This window comes from Engystomops pustulosus, chromosome 5, assembly GCF_040894005.1.
Source record: "Engystomops pustulosus chromosome 5, aEngPut4.maternal, whole genome shotgun sequence".
Classification (NCBI taxonomy): Eukaryota; Metazoa; Chordata; class Amphibia; order Anura; family Leptodactylidae; genus Engystomops; species Engystomops pustulosus.
The window spans coordinates 144,949,057-144,969,477 of NC_092415.1; the positions used below are offsets into that span (position 1 = coordinate 144,949,057).

General features: G+C 41.3%; 1 protein-coding gene across 1 annotated transcript in view; it reads right to left on the reverse strand.

Moving 5' to 3' along the window:
- EEPD1 (endonuclease/exonuclease/phosphatase family domain containing 1) overlaps positions 1-17,873 on the reverse strand; it is an 83,788-nt gene extending 65,915 nt beyond the window's left edge. Inside the window, exon 1 of the mRNA XM_072153312.1 lies at positions 16,765-17,873. Within this exon, the coding sequence (XP_072009413.1) occupies positions 16,765-17,630 (866 nt within the window). The 5' untranslated portion in view covers positions 17,631-17,873. The remainder of the gene's footprint in view (positions 1-16,764) is intronic.
- Positions 17,874-20,421: the final 2,548 nt, after the last annotated feature.

Sequence of the window (20,421 nt, forward strand, 5' to 3'; positions counted from 1 at the left end):
AAAATCCAGTTTTAGGCTATATTCACACTGCCGTTGCCCGCCCGTACCGTACCGTAACACGGTGGGCAGACGGCAGCCCGCGGGGAAAGTAGGAGGAGGTGGTGAGCGCTGCTCATCCCCGCCCCTCTCCATAGGGATGTATGGCGCACAGTGCCGTAATACGGGAAAAGATAGGACATGTCCCATCTTTTTCCCGGGTACGGAGCGGTACGTTGCCGCACCGTACCACTCTCATAGGGCGCCATGCACCCATTGCCGTCTATTGGGGGCGTATATCGGCCGTATATACGTCGGCTGTATATACGTCCCCCTTGCAGCAGTGTGAATATAGCCTTACGGTTATTACACTGTCTGAAAAGATAGGACTGTCTTGTGTATCATGAGGTAATAGGGTGGTTGTCACTGCGGTGCACTCTGGTAGTCAAATGAATTCAGAATAATCATTAAAAAATACTTTTTATCGGTACAACGAGTTTTGGAATCACAAAGGATTCCTTTTTCAAGTGAGAAGAGACTGTGACCTTGGGTCTTGTCAGAGCATGGTGAGATCCTTGTTCCAGATTAGAAACAACACTGAGGTAGAGATCAATAGAATTTAGAATCATGGTCTTAAAATATTCTGGGGGGCCAAGCATGTGCTCAATGGTCAAAACAAATTAAGAATGTTTCCTAGAGAGTTTTCTCAAGCAACCGTTACATTTCTTAAATGAGGAGCAATAGTAGAGAAAGAGCAGCACTTTCAGGCATGCATCCTACCTCTGGATAAATATCCATTGTCAAAAGAACCTGGCTTCAAGATGCGTGTTGGTCACATATGAAGGATCCAAGGAAGAAGCACTCCAATGAAGTTAGAAGGTTATAGAATCTCAAGCAGCCATAACTCTGCATTACATGCCTGAACTTGCAAGTTTTATTACATTACTTACTTCCATAAAAGAAGCAGCTCCATAAAGACATTACAATTACTGTTGGTGTAAATTATTATAAAAGTTATATGATGGTGTAACACTTTTTGCAGTTTCAAATAGGTTGCAAATCCCCTACGATTCGATGCTGGTTATAGTGGGAATATACATTTTAGGAATCAGCGTACAAAATGTTCCAATGCTGATAAGACTATGTGGATCTCTCTTTCAACAAAAAACTTTTACAATGCTGCATTAATATTTTCATATTACATCTTTACATCAATCCCCAAAGAAGCCATCTTTTTAGGTACAGAATATGCACCTCTAAAAGAGACTGCCATAACAATATTGGGATTTTCCGCAATATGCTATTAAAGAAAAAAAGTCAATATAGTTGAGCAAAATACAGGAAAACTATTCAGTTATATGGAGAATCTAATGTATAACAGGCAGATAAGGAATGTTTGCTTACAGTCGTGTATTGTCCGAGAAACCATAGACACATATTCCCCTATATCTAATGTAAATATGTGGTAAGCAGAACCCATCTGTTCATGTAAAAAGTTAATGATTTAAAATGATCAACTGACTTTTGTCTAGAACTATTGATTAAAGTCACTATAGCATTTATTGAGCCGCCTGAAAATATATTTCACTGTTTTTTTTCTGGTTTATTTGTTAGAATAAATATTTTTTTTGCCAATTAGATGGACATAAAAACAGAGATTGCCTGGAGCTAATTTGTTAGCCATTTTAATTCCTGGACATTTGTTTACAAACTAATATATCAATATACCACAGTTTGTCTTTTAGTAGGGATTTTACCGAGAAAAACAGGGAAAAGCTACACACATCAACTGCTAAACAAGGCAAAAGCAAATATTTTGAAAAATTATTTAAGGCACATTAAATGTTTAATGGTTGGGTGTACTGCTACAGTTTCTTGGAATTAGTGTGCAGATGCCGGGAACACCAGAGAGGAGTTTGATGTGCCTTATCAGACCTATGTATGGGCAAGTATAAAGATAACCTCAAACAGGGCAGTTTGTGTCACTAAAGGTCCATAAGGACCTGTGGGTGGTTTAGTATCCTAAATTGCCCTGGCATGTCCCCTCTAAATAGACATAGTTTGTTCCCAACAAAAATTTTAAAAAGTATCAAATCAAATGGATCAAGCCATTTAAGGGCTTCAGGACCAAGCCGGATTTGTTTTAGATCTGCCCTGTCACTATAAGGCAGTGGTGGCGAACCTATGGCACTGGTGCCAGAGATGGCACTCAGAGACCTCTCTGGGGGCACACAGGCTGTCTCAGAGTTTGCCAGATATGGCATCTTCCTGCAGTCTCTGGCAGTCCAAGTAGTGCCCTGCTATTTTAAAGTGACCATCCTGTGCTGCTTGGTCCTGTACGAAGAGTGAGAAGTCGTGGACAGGGTCAGATTTGAGCTCAAAGATTCTAGTAGCAATAAGTTTGTTACTGCCTAAATCGCCGTGTTGCCACTTTGGGAAAAGCTAGTGTGTTTTGGGTCTCATTTTGGGCACTCGATCTATAAATGGTTCGCCATCACTGCTATAAGGGGGTTATAAAACTTTGGAACACTAACATATCCAAGGGATTTGGAATTTATTTTCTTGTCATGCATTGTACTTCAAATCAGTTGAAAAATAGGGATTGTATCTTTTGCGTTTAGTTATCAGAAAAAATTGGCCAAAACTTTCTAAAAATATGCCATTTTGGCAGTTCTAAATGACCTCCTTTTCAGGTAGATAGCCATAGCCCCCAAATAACCTTATAACTAACACTTACCAAATGTCTGCTTTATATTGGCTTCACTTTTTACACATCCTGTAATTTTTTTCTAGGCTGTTCCAAGTTTTTTCTAGGTTTCTATACAGGCAGTCCATGGGTTACGTACAAGATATGTTCTGTAGGTTTGTTCTGCCGGTTTGTTCTTAAGCTGAATTTGTACACAAATCTGAACTGTATATTTTATAATTGACCAATTGCCAGAGGTAAGTTTGTAAGTAGAGGTTGTCCGAAAGTCGAGTGTTCTTAAGTAGGGGACCGCCGTCAGTAAAATTGTAAACATAAGTAAAAACTATATAAATGAGGTATCACCGTAATTGTAGTTATCTGTAGAATAATTTTTTATTATCCCATATTATTTTTATGGCACGGTGTACAGCACCAAAAAAGGAAAACAGAATTCCTGGTTTTCTTTTCCTCCATACATTCAAAAGTTAATAAAATCTCAACAATAATCTAATGAGCCACTAAAATTAACTATTTGTGAAGTGCATCTAATCTCGGAAAAAATAAGCCCCTATATGTCCAAATCTAATATATAAAGCTGGATGTGTGCATGTCCGCTAAAGAAATCTGAATTGTTGCGTTTACAATCAAATTATGCACAGTTGTTTCCTGTGACTCAAGAAACGTCATAGATCAGGTTTTGAGCCAGAATTTTTTACTCCACGCTTTCCAAAACCCATTTATTAACCACCGTATACAGAAGCCATTGTCTGCTGCTGCTGTGGCAGTTGGAAGCTGAGCAGTGATTGGTTGCTATTTTGCCACAGGTCATTCATATGAGCTCTGAGCTTTGATTGGCTACTACAGGCAATGAGTATAAGAAAACTTATGTGTGAGGAAAGATGCATAGGGATACATAGGGGATTTTTACCAGAAATGTCTGAGGTAAAACTGTTCCAGTTGCTTATGGAAACCGATCAGAGACCAGCTGTAATTTTATAAACATCTGTGGGAAAATGAAACTTGAGACTGCTGACCACGCAAACAGTCACTGAAAGAGTCTATAGATGCATATAAAATATTTTTTGTTAACCCATTCTATTGTTGTAGCCAAGAGCAGTTATTTACTATCCCAAGGAACCTAAGAGCTACAGCTAGCACTAAACAGCCACGATTGCAAGTATGGCAATCCTAGCTGTTATTGTGGATTTCTCACATAGCCGAGCTCCTGCAGAAATTGCACGGCAAAAGCAATCGCTTTGACGTAACGGTACATCATGGTGCGGGAAGGGGTTATAAAAATAAATACATAAATTATATATTACATATAGAGTGAGACAGTAAGAGGTGTTGCTTGGGAGAACCAACAGGCAGATGAAGGGTGCATGGTAAAAGCCCTGGATTTTTCTGCAGTAACGGTTAATGCAGACATCTAGTAAGCAGGAATAGTCTGTTTGGTCTATGTTGGCCTAGCTAGCATAGACACCTTTGTAATGTCCAAACTGGGCCTGCTTATTACGAGGTAGTGGTAGGCTGGTAGTGGGATGCCTACTCCATCCGGGCTTCGGTCCTGGGTTTCTGTATAGCCCACAGGTGCGGGACACAGGACTCGTTAGAGCCTGATATAGACTCCAGGCCAGAAGCAGTAGGTGAGGCACTACCTGGAGAGCTGAAGATTGGACTGTGCTCACACAGCAAAGGTAACTGAGCGGGTGCCTGGCAACCAGGTGCACATATACATAGGGACCTACTATTATATTAGACAGTACTCAGACAAGCAGGATTTGTTTTTGTGAATGCCTATGCCGAGGCTGAATATAAGTTGTTTGAACACAGAGTGCGAAAAAAAAACCCAAATTTGGACAATAACCTGCACGTGTCCCTGCTTCCTGCACTGCTAACTAGTGTCTGACGGAGCAATTCCCCACAGTTCACACGCTTTCGTAATACAGGTATGTAACGAGTTCATTATTCTTGGCTGGACGTTTGTACATTTAACACATTATAGCCTAGGGGCACTGAAATGTGAGGTAGCACTGTACCCCAAAGCATTCCCTTATTTTGAGTATACTAATTTTACTAAATAATAATACCAATATAGTGGTCTAGAGACAATATAACCACATTTGCATTATATGATAGTGTGATCTACACTCACCGGCCACTTTATTAGGTACACCTGTCCAACTGCTTGTTAACAATTAATTTCTAATCAGCCAATCACATGGCGGCATGTAGACATGGTCAAGACAATCTCCTGCAGTTCAAACCGAGCATCAGTATGGGGAAGAAAGGTGATTCAAGTGCCTTTGAATGTGGCATGGTTGTTGGTGCCAGAAGGGCTGGTCTGAGTATTTCAGAAACTGCTGATCTACTGGGATTTTCAAGCACAACCATCTCTAGGGTTTACAGAGAATGGTCCGAAAAAGAAAAAAACATCCCGTGAACGGCAGTTCTGTGGGCGGAAATGCCTTGTTGATGCCAGAGGAGAATGGGCAGACTGGTTCAAGCTGATAGAAAGGCAACAGTGACTCAAATTGCCACCCATTACAACCAAGGTAGGCAGAAGAGCATCTCTGAACGCACAGTACGTAGAACTTTGAGGCAGATGGGCTACAGCAGCAGAAGACCACACTGGGTGCCACTCCTTTCAGCTAAGAACAGGAAACTGAGGCTACAATTTGCACAAGCTCATCGAAATTGGACAGTAGAAGATTGGAAAAACGTTGCCTGGTCTGACGAGTCTCGATTTCTGCTGCGACATTCGGATGGTAGGGTCAGAATTTGGCGTCAACAACATGAAAGCATGGATCCATCCTGCCTTGTATCAACGGTTCAGGCTGGTGGTGGTGGTGTCGTCATGGTGTGGGGAATATTTTCTTGGCACTCTTTGGGCCCCTTGGTACCAATTGAGCATAGTTGCACGCCACAGCCTACCTGAGTATTGTTGCTGACCATGTCCATCCCTTTATGACCACAATGTACCCAACATCTGATGGCTACTTTCAGCAGGATAATGCGCCATGTCATAAAGCTGGAATCATCTCAGACTGGTTTCTTGAACATGACAATGAGTTCACTGTACTCAAATGGCCTCCACAGTCACCAGATCTCAATCCAATAGAGCATCTTTGGGATGTGGTGGAACGGGAGATTTGCATCATGGATGTGCAGCCGACAAATCTGCGGAAACTGTGTGATGCCATCACGTCAATATGGACCAAAATCTCTGCGGAATGCTTCCAGCACCTTGTTGAATCTATGCCACGAAGAATTGAGGCAGTTATGAAGGCAAAAGGGGGTCCAACCTGTTACTAGCATGGTGTACCTAATAAAGTGGCCGGTGAGTGTATATTACAGGTTATATATCGGAGCGTCTGAAGACATGAGTGATGAGTAAACCTTTGAATGTATTCCACAGTGTATAATAAGATCCACATCTGCTAGGTGTCATGTGTAAATGGTCTCCATGTGCCAAAATCATATTTAAAAAATGAGCTGCAGTGTTCAATATTAAATGGATTTAGTGATACACTATCCACTGGATAGGTCCTAACTTTTGTTCAGGGGAAAAAGCCTTTAAGCCAGATATTGGTACTTTTGCCAGTGTAGACTGATGCTGCTGGAAAACATGAAGTGCTCTAAAATTTTAGTTGAATTTTGGTCTTGATAAAACACAGTGGACATGCCCCAACAGATGACATGGTTCCCAAAAATTATCACTGGCGGTGGAAACTTCCCACTAGACATCAAGTAGCTTGGATTGTGCCTCTCCACTCTTCCTCCAGACTCTGGGACCTTGATTTTCAAATGCAAAATTTACTTTAATCTGAACACACCACCTTGAACCACTGAGCAACAGTGCAGTTCTATTTCTCCTTGGCCAAGGTAAGATGCTTCTGGCGTTGTCTATTGGTCAGGGGTGGCTAGACACATGGAATACAATCCTTGTAGCCCATGTCTCGGCTAAGTCATTGTATGGTGGCTCTTGAAGCACCGACTTCAGCAGCAGTTCATTTCATGCAAATCTCCTCCAAATTTCTGAACGGCCGTTTCTTAACAATCCTATCAAGGCTGCGTTAACTTGGTTGCTTGTGAATCTTTTTCCACCACACTTTCCTTCCACTCAACTCTCCTTTAATATGCGTAAATATAGCTCTCTGAACAGCAATCTTATTTTGTAATGGCCTGTTGAAGCTTACCGTGCTTGTGGAGTGTGTCAATGACTGCCTTCTGGAAAGCTGTCTTCCCCATGATTGTGTCGCCTAATGAACCAGACTAAAGGGCCGCTTAAAATGCTTAGGAAACCTTTGCAGGTGTTTTGCGTTAATTTTTCTAATTTTCTAAGATAATGAATTTGGGGTTTTTCAATAAGAGTTTTGGGTTTTCTAATATAGGTTTCAACTTTCAAGTTAAATTTCAGAAAAATTGTAGGCAATAAATGAACATACTGAGTGCATGAAACACTTACAATCAATATGGTAGATGCCAGATACATCAGCCCTGTTACATATTACATTTCATACTTTCTCCTACAGTATCATTATTGTTAGCACCTAGCCATGCTTTTATAAAGGGATACTGCTTGGGAAGTCTAAAAGGTCTTTGAACTTTTACTGTTGGTTATTTTTCTAAGGTGAGGCACAATAATGACCTTTTATCTTTATAGCAAGAACAGCCCAAGTGTCCAGCCTTATTATTCTGTTAATAGGGAGTGACCACATCACCTTAGATTTATTTTCCTTCTGCATAGAGACCACATTCCATGTGCGTTGAAACAACCTTTTTTCTTTTCTTGTGCTATTATGCACTTATTGGTTACCTAATGGTTATGACAAGTCACTTTTCTGTAAAATACTTGTTTAAATCAGCCACTTCCTTCAGCTGCCCAGTGCTGCTGTGTGATGAATGAAATTTCAGTATACGCAAATGTATAGTACACAAAAGGGCAGATTTAACGGAAGTGTTGTAAGGTAAGTCAGTGCAGAGACTAAATAATCTTACACTGCACCAGGTATAGCAGTGTCTGATGCTGGATGATAACTCTATTGTAGTAAAAGATTGTCTAGTTGTACTTTGCACCTCCTATTGGTGCCTGGAAACTATCTACATACAAAATTTACATAAAAAAACCCTTAAAATTACCTTAAAAATATCAAATCACCCCCTTCCCTAGAACTGATATATACAAAAAAAAAAAAAAAAAAAATGCGGTGTTTAACACAGTAACGGAAAATTGTGCCCAAAGTCGAAAATGCCATTTGGAAAAAAAAAATTCTATAAAAAGTGATCAAAACTCCATACAGTCCTTAAAATGGTAACATTAAAAACATCAAAAATCGCATAAAATGACACCACATACAGCTCCATGCACCAAAGTATGAAAAAGTTTTATTTATTTTTTTGTACAGGAGATTTACATTTTTGCAAATGTAGAAAACATACAAATTTTGTATCCTTGTGTCACAGCAACCCAAAGAATAAAATAGACATGTCATTTGGGGCACACAGTGAAAGCCGTAAAATCTAAGCCCACAAGAAAAAATGGTGCAAATGTATATTTTCACTACATTTGGATTTTTTTTTCACAAGAAGGAATATTATTGCCAGTGACACTGCAGCTCGGAGGGGCTCAGCCAATGCTCGTGTCCCCCCCACCCCTTGAGATTTGTTTGCATATAAATAAAAGTTATCTACAAGAGCAAAGCTCCTAATAAACATATATTCACAGCTTTGTTCTACCCAGCAGCGTTAATAGTTAAATTTACCACCAGGGGAAAAAGTAGATTTCATTTAATAAAAGTGATAATGTAATTAACTTTCGCAATATATATTTATAAAATTCTGCAACAATTACCATATATACTCTAGTATAAGCCTAGTTTTTCAGCAAAAAAAATGTGCTAAAAAACCCAAACTCTGCTTATACTTGAGTAAAAAAAATATATCAAAACTAACCTTTCTGGCTTCCCCCACTGCTGGCTACATACTGGGGCAGGGGGCTGGCTATATACTGGGGGATATGGGCTGGCAGGCTATATACTGAGGGGCAGGTGCTTGCTATATACTATGGGGCAGGGTCCGGCAGGCTATATACTGGGGAGGCTGTGATCAATGCATTTCCCACCCTCGGCTTATACTCGAGTCAATAGGTTTTCCCAGGTTTTTGTGGTAAAATTAGGGGCTTCGGCTTATACTTGGGTCAGCTTATACTCGAGTATATACGGTACTTATACAGATGTAGTATAGTACTATCTGGGGGAAACCTCATGAGCCCAACCTAAAACAGTGGTTTTGGTGGATCTATTTATTACTTGTGAGAGGAAGACATGCATCATTGCTTTCTTCTGCCGATCTCTCCACATCTATAGGAGTTCCTTTGGGAGCTTTTTCTAGGATATAACCAATTGGAACATCAGGTCTTTTGCTACACAACAATCTTCTGAACTTCCCATAGTCTTGTTGGTTCCTAGGATCCTTATAACTTCAGAGATATCACTGTTGGGGTGGAATTTCTTCTGCATTATCAATCTTTTTGTTCTGCTTAGCTGCAAAAATGCCAGGGAGAGTTACCAGAGCACAAGTCAGCACTGATAAGCAGCATTGACTCAGCAGCAATAGACAAAACGTCTGACTGTTGGCATTTTGCTTTGTTTGTTTGGTTTTTTTTTTTTTCAATACAGGCAGTCCCCGGGTTACGTACAAGATAGGGACTGTAGGTTTGTTCTTAAGTTGAATTTGTATGTAAGTCGAAACTGTATATTTTATCATTGTAGTTCCCGACAATTTTTTTTTTTTGCCCCAGTGACAATTGGAGTTTCAAATTTTTTTGCTGTAATAGGACCAAGAATTATCAATAAAGCTTCATTACAGACAATTTTAAGCTGATTATTGCAATCTGGGACTATTTTAAAGCATCCAGAGAGCTTCACCAGAGGTCACAGTGGGCAGAGGGGTCCGTCTGTAACTATGGGTTGTCTGTAAGTCGGGTGTCCTTAAGTAGGGGACCGCCTGTATATAAAAGTATTTAAGGAATGGTTAAAAGTATGAGAAATTACAATAGAATTGCCTTATTTATACTTGGCAGTGTCTACAGATATGCATCAGAGGCTCCGGAAAAATGATGGCACCCATTAGGCAAATTAAAAACACACAACACTAACTTATGTACAGACAAGTTCTTATACATACATTTCACAGATACCTGGCCAGCAAATATACCCACAAATTGCCCCATTTGCCCAAAACAGCCATTGGTAAGCTGGCTAACCATTTAAGCACCTCACAAGAATTAACAAAATGAAGGTTCTATTTGGAATTTTTAAATTGTGACAATAAAATTATTTATACCTAAAATTTACACAGTCATCCGGGATAAAATGAAAAATGAGATTTTGTTGAACAGTTTCTTACAAGTAAGGCAATACCCCATTTGGAATCTACTTGATGGGGCCACGGCAGAGCACAGAATGGAAGAAGCCATTGAAGACGTTGCTTTTATGTGCCATTGCTTATTTGAAAAGTTCCTGAGCTACGAGAACTGAACTCCCCTTTAAATGATCCTCTTTTGGAAACTACACCACCCAAAGAATTAAAATTTATATTGAGCTTTTTACCATCATAGAAAGTATTTACATTGGCTCATGTAAGTGAAGATCTTTTTCCAAAATAACCTTGCATTGGGACCTAAATTTTTATTTTTAGAAGGGGTTAAAGTAGTAAATGCATTACCCAGTTTCTCTAGAATGCAATAATACAGAATGCAGAAGTGAAGTGGGATCTATGGCTTTTAGAGGGCGGATTGCTGTCAAAGATTTCAGGTGCCATGTCACATTGGCTGAGCCCCTTAGATAGTAGGGCGGTAAAAAGCTCAGCGTGGACCCAACTAGACCCCGCAAGAAATGCAGTAACATATTTGGGATGCAATACCCCATTGTTTAACCCCTCAACAACCTGGCCTTTTTTTTCCCCATTTCCCACCTTCAAAAATCTCCTTTTTTATTTTTACATCCAAAGAGCTCTGTGACGGCTTGTTTTCTGCTTAACAAATGGCACTTCATAGTGATGGTATTTATTATTCCAGGCCGTGGAAAAAATTCCAAATGCAGTAAAAATGGTGAAAACATGCATTTGCAGGGTTTTCTTGTGGGCTTGGATTTTACGGCTTTCATTGTCCGCCCCAAATGACATGTCGACTTTATTCTTTGGGTCAGTATGATCACGGGGATACCAAATTTGTATAGTCACTTTGTGCGACTTTTGATGGAGTTTTCAATACCATTTTTAGGACTGTACGACTTTTTGATCACTTTTTATTGAATTTGTTGCACAAGAAAATGCAAATGCATTTTTTCCCCAGCATTTGGAATTTTTTTTTCCTGCTTCCCGGAAGGCACATGGGATATTCAATACCATCACTATGAAGTGCAATGTGTTACTCAGAAAAGTTAAAATAAAAAAGTTAGATTTTTGAAGGTGGAGAGTGAAAAATGGAAATGGGAAAAAAAAAAAAAAAAAAAAAAAACGCCAGGGGGTAAAAGGGGTTGTCTGCCTACCCAAGCAACTGTCACAATGATAACTTATCCTTATAAGAAGTAATTAGGTGATCGGTGAAGTCACATGGACCCTGCCTTAATCGGTTGTACTGGCTGCCACCAATTCATTCATGTGAATGGGAGCAGAGATGCAGTTCTCCAGTATTACTGTCTTATGGACATTTATAAAAATTATGTACAAGAATTACCATAATGTTTGGAAAACTAACTTCCAGTAGTCTTAAAAGCTGTTTTCAGACCTGAGCCGTAGCAGAGTGGGCATACGTTCGCTGCGATGGAGATGAGGAGGGGCGACACTGTATCGCTCCATGCGGCCATACATACGTGCCCTAAACTGCCATGTGAATGCAGCCTTAATCTGACATACAACCCCATACAAACTTCAAGATATATCTTTTATTAAATCATCATTAAGTGATGCAATCGAATGCATGCAATCGAGGGCCTCATGGAATAGCAAATTCACACAAATGTACATTTCTGACCAGAACCGAACTGTCCTCATAAGGTTCCCAAGCGGCCCTAAAGATTGCAGAATGCTTTCCTCCTCCTCTGCATGCAAACAAGGCTTGCCATTGTTCAGTACTTTGATTCCACAGATTCCAAACAGAGAGACTGTCAGTCACGAACCATCCTCTTCTCGTCTGCTGCCGTTAGAATCTACTAGCAAAGCTGAAAGTCATATGCCGGGTAATAGGAACATCCAAGTTATTAATACCGCATAATACCGAGTAGAATCTCCTTGTTCATTTTGGCTGTTGGACAAGTAAATGCTGCAAAAGCCTGGAACGTCATTTTTGCCGTTATGTGGATGGGCTTGTACATAAATTGTTGGGTAACTGGATAAAAAAACATTTTAAAATAAGCCAATCACTTAATACAACATCTGTGTGATCCCTTGCCACGGCACTGGTTCCCACCAGTCTCTGCATACTTCAAGCTCCCAATAACCACCACGGCCAATCACGGTGATGCCAATGTGCAGCATCTGATCAGAGTTCAGTGATGGCTACAGGTCCAATTGCAATGTTTACCTGTTTGAACAAATGCTGCCCCAGGAGAAACCATTGAAATCTATACAGCCTACAGTCATCACAACTCGTCTTTATCCATCTACAGACACCAGGCTTCTAAAAAACTAAAACAGGCAGTGAGAAAGTTTAGTAGCTCAGTGACATGCCATCTTATTTACTGAATTAGATCAGTGTTAAATTTCAGGTCACTCACAGGTTGCCCGTGTAGTATTCCAGTCTCACATCAGAAGTGATTTAGGAAAACACACAGCAAATAAACAATGTACTATGCACATGTGTGTTAACTTTAGCAGCATTTATTAGCTTTTTAGCCAATAACAATCTTTTAGCTACAGATTTTTCAACCTCGGCAAAGTGACAGGTCACTTAATCCTGAGGATTACAGTGCGGAAATCAACCTTTGCAATGCAAACTGAGCTCTGACCCACAACTGCAAAATTGTGGCAGAATATTCATCAGAAACAAGCAGATTGCTGGTGTTTTCTGAGGCTTTTAAAATGGCTGTAGTATTACTAATGCTGCAAATCCTGCAGCCATTCTGCTAAATTCAGTTACCCTTATACTGACAAAAGTGATCATGGAAGGAAAAAGAAAAAAAAAAAAAAAAAAAAAAAAAAAAACTGTAAATTTTGTAGGAGGCTCGCTTATGATGATTCGAGAATGGCGTAGGTTAGAGAAGATATCCAATTAGCTTATCTACGGTCAGATTTAAACCTTAAAATAAGATTTCTTTAGTGTGCAATTATAACCAAAAGGCGTTAAATGGAATATAGCATATTTTTAGAGGTCTTCAGAATAATTTTTTATGATAGCAAATAGAAACCTTCCCGACGACGTGTTTTGTTTTTCGTATTTTTTTGCTCCTCTTCATAAAAAGCTAATATTTTTTACTTTTCTGTATTCGCAAGGGCTTGTTTTATGAGTAACAAATTGGAATTCCTAGTGTCCGTATTTAATATCCCAAGTTATGTACGGAGTTGGTGGGAAAAAAAATAAATAAATAAAAATCACACAGTTGTACTATTGTGTTTTGAGCTCCGTTATTAACAGTTCGCTCAAAAGTACACATTTAGTTTATCGTTTGGGTCAGATCGATCACAGAGATACCATATTTATATAGGTTGTATTAGGTTTTAATAGATTTTAAAACATTTCATTATACAAATTTTTAAAGTTTACATTTTTTGTATTTCAATCAAACTCAAATGGTATTGTGGAAAACTGAAATCAATCTTATACACCCCTAATACCTAGTTTGTCTTTCCAATTAAAGGACACTTATTTGAGAAGGACGTTCCACATTGTACAGCAGGTGACAAGTTTCTAGTAAATGTGAACAAAAATGGATGTGTTGCTGAGAGGGGTCACGTGCCTTTGAAAAGGAATGAAATTACATATTTCACAATAACTTAAAAGGGAACCTGTCACCACATTTGCACATATACAGTCAGTGACAGGTTCCTATAGAGCTCTAATAACTGACACCCTTCTTTTAGCTAAAAATTGTTTCACTTACATTCACATAAATCACCTTTTATCTTATATTACCTGGCATCAGAGGGGGGAGTGTCCTGCTCAGTTGGCCTCTCCCATCTACTCGTCACATCTCATTAATATTCAGCAGTCACCAGGGTGACAATCTAAGCCTCTTAGTAATAGCCTCTTAACAATAGCAAACTGTACCCCATGTATGTATCTGACCATATGAAGTCCATGGACATCTACTCCTCTCTATCCGCCATGCAGCTGCCGTGATTTCATATGATCACATAAATGGTGTACAGTTTTTGTTAGAAGGCTAAAGGACTTGCAATGATATTCATCTGAATATTAGCAGAGGGTCCCCAAGTACGAGGAGGAAGAGAAGAGATTTGAAGAGACACAGAGCGGTCAGTCAAAATAAGGGGCATGGTTCACCAGCAGCCTGGGAGAGGAGAAGAGTCAGAGCCTGAAGACACAAGTCAGGAAAACTAATTTGCATATAAGAAAAATGGCTCCAATTGCCTCACCTTTAAGCGTGATAATTGTACTTTCAAGAGATTGTTGTTGACCCCAAGCAAAGACAGATAAAGGTATAACGAGAAAGGTTTCTGACAGACAAACGTTCGGTTGCATGAGGCCTTCGAGAGCGGATGTCCAAAATCCATTACAACGAAGCTGACATGCATGTAAAGCTGCTTGTGCCTCTGGATTCCTGTGATGGCCAAGGTGTAGAAACCTCCACAAACTTGTGGAGCAGAGACAGTTGTAATATCCCATATACAATTGAAGACTAATTAAAGGAAACCTACCACTTGAGGTGGTAGGTGTAAGATGCATATACAGCACCAGCTCAGGGTGAGCTGGTGCCGGAGCTTACTTTCATTAGTGTCCTAAACTGCTGTATCGCGGTTTAAACACTTTTTAAACTTTATAGCCGAAGCTGCTTCGGCGAATCAGTAAATAGTTGGAGGACAGGCACCATGTCTCATCAAGGCTGCAATGAGGAGAAAGCTGGTAGGCCCCTTTAGGGTGAAGACACACATGGCGTTTTTAGGCCGTTTTTAGTTTTCAGATCGTTAAAAAACGCATGCATTTTTGAAAAACGCACGCGTTTTTTGAATTAAGATAATTGCTCAAACCTGTCAAAAACGCACGCGTTTTTAACGATCTGAAAACGCACTAACTAAAAATGGCCCAAAAACGGCCTAAAAACGCCATGTGTGTCTTCACCCTTAGGGATCAATGAAGGTGTGAAAATGACCTCTGCAAAGTATGTAAAGTTTCTGACTGACCACTTTCATCCTTGAGGGTGTGTTCACAAGTGGCAGTAACAAATACGTTTTCAAACGCATCAGAACAGCTGAGGAGATTTACCGAATTACATAGCTCTTAGACTACATGCACACGAACGTATAGGGGACGTATATACGGCCGGGGTATATACGTCCCCCATACACTTCTATGGCTTCACGGCGCTGTATGGGAGTGGTATGGTGCAGCACACGTGCGTCGCCGTACCGCTCCGTAGCCCAGTGTGCTGTGTATTCCTGAGTTTGCAAAGGCAGCATTACTGCCATGTGTGAACACACCCTGAACAAAAAAGAAGAACCGCTGACTGGATAGAAACTAAAACGCCACATATATCATCGAAAATATGTCAGTTTTCTAGTCCCAACTGCTGTCATTGGCGGCAATGTCCAATAAAATGGGTGAGAGTTACAAATTTATTCTGTCATCTGCATTGACCAATTAGGTAATTTGGTAAACAATATCATTTGCATAATACTTTTTGGAATGCAATATAAACAAAGATTACTGCATATTTTCATTCCCTAACGAAAACAGCTTACAGAAAAGTGCATCCTCAACATTACCTTGGCTACTCTATTACACAGGGGAAAAGTTGTGCAGTTGATAATGCTATTTTTTGTGGGAGAGTTTTTTGTCGGGTAGAGTTGGTTGAATAAATCCTGACTTTTCCCATGTGTGTAGTTTACAGTAAACGCACTGCTGGTCAGTAACAGAAAACATTTCTAGAAACACATACATAACTTTGGCTACAAATTCCATTACATGTTTGCATGGAGCAGGCCATAATTCAAGTACATGTAGTCCCCAACTTAAGGACACTCAATTTACAGTTGGACCTCTGTCCACTGTGACTTCTGAAGCTTTCTGGGTGCTTTACTTTAGTTCTACACAGTTATCAACTGGAATATGTCTAATGAAGCTTTATTGATAATCTTCTTTTGCAGGAAAGCACAAACTTTGAAAATCTAAATAAGAAATTTTGTCTGGAGCTACAATTATAGGATATACCAGTTCCAACTTAAGTTGAAATCTAAAGGACCTATCTTGTGCATAGGCTTCCTTTTAAACTGTATACTAGAACTTTAAATCCTACAACTCAACAGTGTACTAATAATTGGTGACTGGAACATTTATAATACATGAAGTCTTGCCATGAGATTCACAGCATGGATGACCTCCTAGGTGCCTAAATAAAAAGACAATATCTTCTCCTAAAGAGGCACACTAGGAGCCCATAAATAAGAGCGGCACTGACATTTCTTAACACATCACAGAAGATATCCACTAGACATGTGGCACTGACAAGTGAAATATGAAATGTACGATGGCAACACTGCATAGACGTGACAATAATCTTCTTCTACTGACTGGAGTGCTGTGTTCTGTCCATTTCATCCTTCATCCCAATACAAAATGATAAACTATTCAACCAAACCCAAAGTTTCATGCTGTTGTGCTTAACAGAAGAGACAAGGTCTTACCGTTCTTACACCTATATACAAATCTGCACATATACTTGGATGGATATTACAGAACAGTTTCCAGTACATTTACAGGATTCCCGTTAAACATATCTATCTATATTGACATCAGACTGATGAGAACGTCAAGTTAAATTCCTTCCATAATCCCTCTGAAAACGGGGTCATGTAAGGATATTTACATAACTTAGACATCAGAGACTTAGAATGTGACCTAAAATCTTGTTCCATTCACAACTTACCAGTTCTCCAGAATGGTCATGCACACCACCTCCCTCACCCCAGGATTGCTGGCCTTGTCCAAACTACAGTTTTGAAGATTCCACGTTGCCAACCTGAGTACAGGTTTCCCTTCCCTCACCCCACCAAAGACTTCTACAGCAGGTCTGGTAGATATGAGCTGAGTGGGCCCTCCAGGTGGGAAGTCTAGGTCTTCACTCTGTAGGCTTAGAGAGGTTGGACTGGGATGAGGTTTGGCCATGAAGTGTAAGCCTCCATTGGTATGTGTGGACGGTGGCCTAGACCTCTGTACATAGACCTGATGCCTTACTTTATCCAGAAAGGCAACGGTGATAGAGTCCACCTTGGCCAAGTCCTCGATGCTTTTCAGTGGCCCATGCTGAGCGCGATAGGTAATGACATCCTGCGCCATCTCCTCCGTTAACCCTCTGAGGTTCATCAGTTGGGAGGCAGTTGCAGCGTTTATGTTGATCCTGGTAGCAGAAAGGTGCCCACTATGGTGCCCATAGTCCATGTCCTTCCTCAGGGAATTGGGCGAGTGCTGGGCAGAGCCACTCTTACTACTGACGCATATCTCAAACTTGACCTGCTCCAGTTTGGCCGCCCCCACCCCACTGACCAGAGCCAAGTCCTCCACTTTCTTGAATCCCCCAATGTACTCTCTGTACTCCACAATGTTCTGTGCCACCTGCCTGGTCACCCCGGGCAGGGTCATGAGCTCCTCCTCGGTGGCAGTGTTGATGTTCAGCCTCTCCTGACTCACCAGGATGTTGCTGAAGTTACACGCAGCGCTAAACTTGCGGTTTTTCTGACACAGGTCGGAGGGGTCCTTGGGGATGGACCGGTGACAGCCGAGGTTTCCCCCCATCCTGTGATCCGGTGACGGCGGAGCTGCAGTGGGGAAGGCAACTACATGCAGCAGCCCTGGTCACGGGAGGAGAGCTGCGTGACACCGGTAGCCATGTGCAGGGCTGTCCTCCGTGCCCGGCGCTGTGTACTGGCGAGATCAGGCGTCCAGGCACCGGCACATACAGAGGTCTCCCCCGGAGCAGCATCCCCTCCCGGGCACACACATCACTGAGCTCCAGACACTAGTACCTGACACGCCCCCCGCGCCCTGGCTCCTCCCTCTCACGGAGCGGCTCCCGCCCTGCCCTTACCTCAGCGCCTTCCTTCCGTCTGTCCCTCGGATTCTCATCCAGTTCTCTGCGTTACCGCTCTCCTGTCATCATTCACATTGTCCGTGCGGTTGTTGCTATACATCCGGACAAGAAGTAGGACTAGAAATCCGCTAATAGTTCTACGTGTTCCCCGGCGGTAAAGCGCATCATGTGGTATCACTAGTACCTGGCACTATGCCATCTTGCAAGTCTAGTGAAACAATATGGACAGTTTATCACTTTTTACAATTACCTGCACAATACCTGCTCTGCAACTCTGGCCTCATTTGCCTTCTAGCCATTTTACTGCATGAGGTGCAATATCCCACCCCAGAGTCTCGCCTTTTTTGTGGCTTGGAGGAACCCGGAGCCCTGGTGTGGCCTTGTGCTCGTCTGCGGTCACTGGCTAGCAGGGAGAAGAGGCCTCGTCCACAACCTGGCAGGTCTCCGACAGGTACAAGGAAAGGAGACAGAGGCTCCATCCCGGATGGTGGTGAATGGGGCGCCCGTGGTGGTAGCAGCCTGGCACAGGGATCACTCAGAGGCAGAGTTTGTAAAGCATTCAGCTTACAGTTAGTTTATTGGAACTCAGCAACAGCCACAACAGTTGTAACATCAGCTGGGTTGAGATGGCTGGTTGGATGTCGTTAGTTGTTGGTTGTCACGGGAGCTTCAGGCTGGAGAGGAAAGTTGGCTGCTTCAGTAAAAAGGGTAAGACGGACTCCAGAAGGTGGATGTCTGCTTGGGCCTGGTCTCTAGACAGGCCAAGTGTGTGGGGGCAGCAGGCCACAAGCACATATGCTTTCAGGATACGCTCTTTCTAAGGGAGGACTCTCAGGAACTTTACAGCCACAAGAGGGTTTATAAACCCCCCTTGGCAAGCCTGCTATCCAATCAGCACTCTCTTTGCTTAGCAACAATAACAGTACATCTGATTGGTCAACATCAATACATTCCTTCTCAGGCCAAGAATTTATCAGCTGCATTACCATTTCCAGACACTTGGGATCCCCCTAGCTTGATCAGGCCATGGGAAAAACTCTATTGAATGGAGAGGTATTTGATTTCCCAACACTGGGTTTAACCCTGAGTTACTGATGCAGAGGTACAAAGTGAAAAGCGCGACCAAGGTTAAAATAGTGCTCGAAGAGCATTGGGATTACCAAAATTATTTATATTTGCCAAATTCCAAATTAATGAGAAAGAGAGTCAGATTACTAACCTTTAACCCATTAGTGAAGCGGCCTGAAAAGACTTGTGACTAGGCATTTTTAGCGAATTTTCATAAGCAGCGGTTTAGGGCCATAATTTTTTTTTTGTATGCTACCTTAAAATTTTTTACAGTGTTTTTTTGGGACAAATAGAACTAGTTAAAAAGGTAATTCAAAAGTTTTTTTTTCATTTTTATTTGGGGTTAAAAGTGAAAAAAAGGTTTTTCTTTGTCATTTTATAGTACTTTTATTAAAATTTTAAAATGAACATTATTAATGAATTCCCTATTTTGTTTCCGTCCTTTTGATATATATTATATATAGTCTCAGGCAAACAGGGCGACTATGGCGATGCTTTTTGTAGTGTAGCGGGGATTTTTTTTTTTTTTATATATATACGGGGAAATGTCATTGTATTTTGTGTACATGTGTGTTTTTACTTAAAGGGATTATCCGGGTTTAAATTTTTTTTATGGCCGGGCCGGGGGGGGCTCGTTAAACATAATAAACCTCCTCCGGCGCCGCCGTCACTTCGATCCGTGCCCCTGTAAACAAACAGGGGCACGGAAGCCGCGCACAGGGAGCTTCCGGTCCGCGATGTGGACGGCTCCTCCCATGCGTCCCTATCTCTCAGCGTTGTAAGCGCTGGGAGATGGTGCGCATGGGAGCTTCCGGCCGGCCGGAAGCTCCCTGTGCGCCGGTGTAATGAAACCGGCGCACGGAGAAGACGGGCCGCGGTGCGGGACATCGGCAGCACCGGAGGAGGTAAGTAGATGTTTATTATGTTTAAATAGCCCTCCCCATCCCGGACATAAAAAATTTTTTAAACCCGGATAACCCCTTTAATATGCCCTCCATGAGGTCATAAAAGACCCCTGTGGTACATTTTTACTTTTTTTTTTCTCTTTTACCGCTAGGCGTCCGTTCATAACGCATGTGCGTTCGGGCCGAGGACCTCCCCCTGTGCACTAGCGCCGCGTTATAAACGGACGCCTAGCGGTACGTGTGACCGCGGCCTAAGAGTGATGTCACACATGGCTTTTTGAACCCCATGGCTTTTTCGGACCCATTTTTGCAGTTCATTTTTGCAGTTCATTAAAAAACACATGCATTTTTAAAAACCGCATGCGTTTTTTGAAAAAGCATCCGTTCTTGACCTGTTTTAATTAAAATAATTGGTAAAACCTGTCAAAAAGGGATGTGTTTTCAAAAAACGCATGAGTTTTTAAAAAACGGATGCGTTTTTTACCGGACTATTTAAAAACGGTTTCAAAACGCCTTGTGTGGC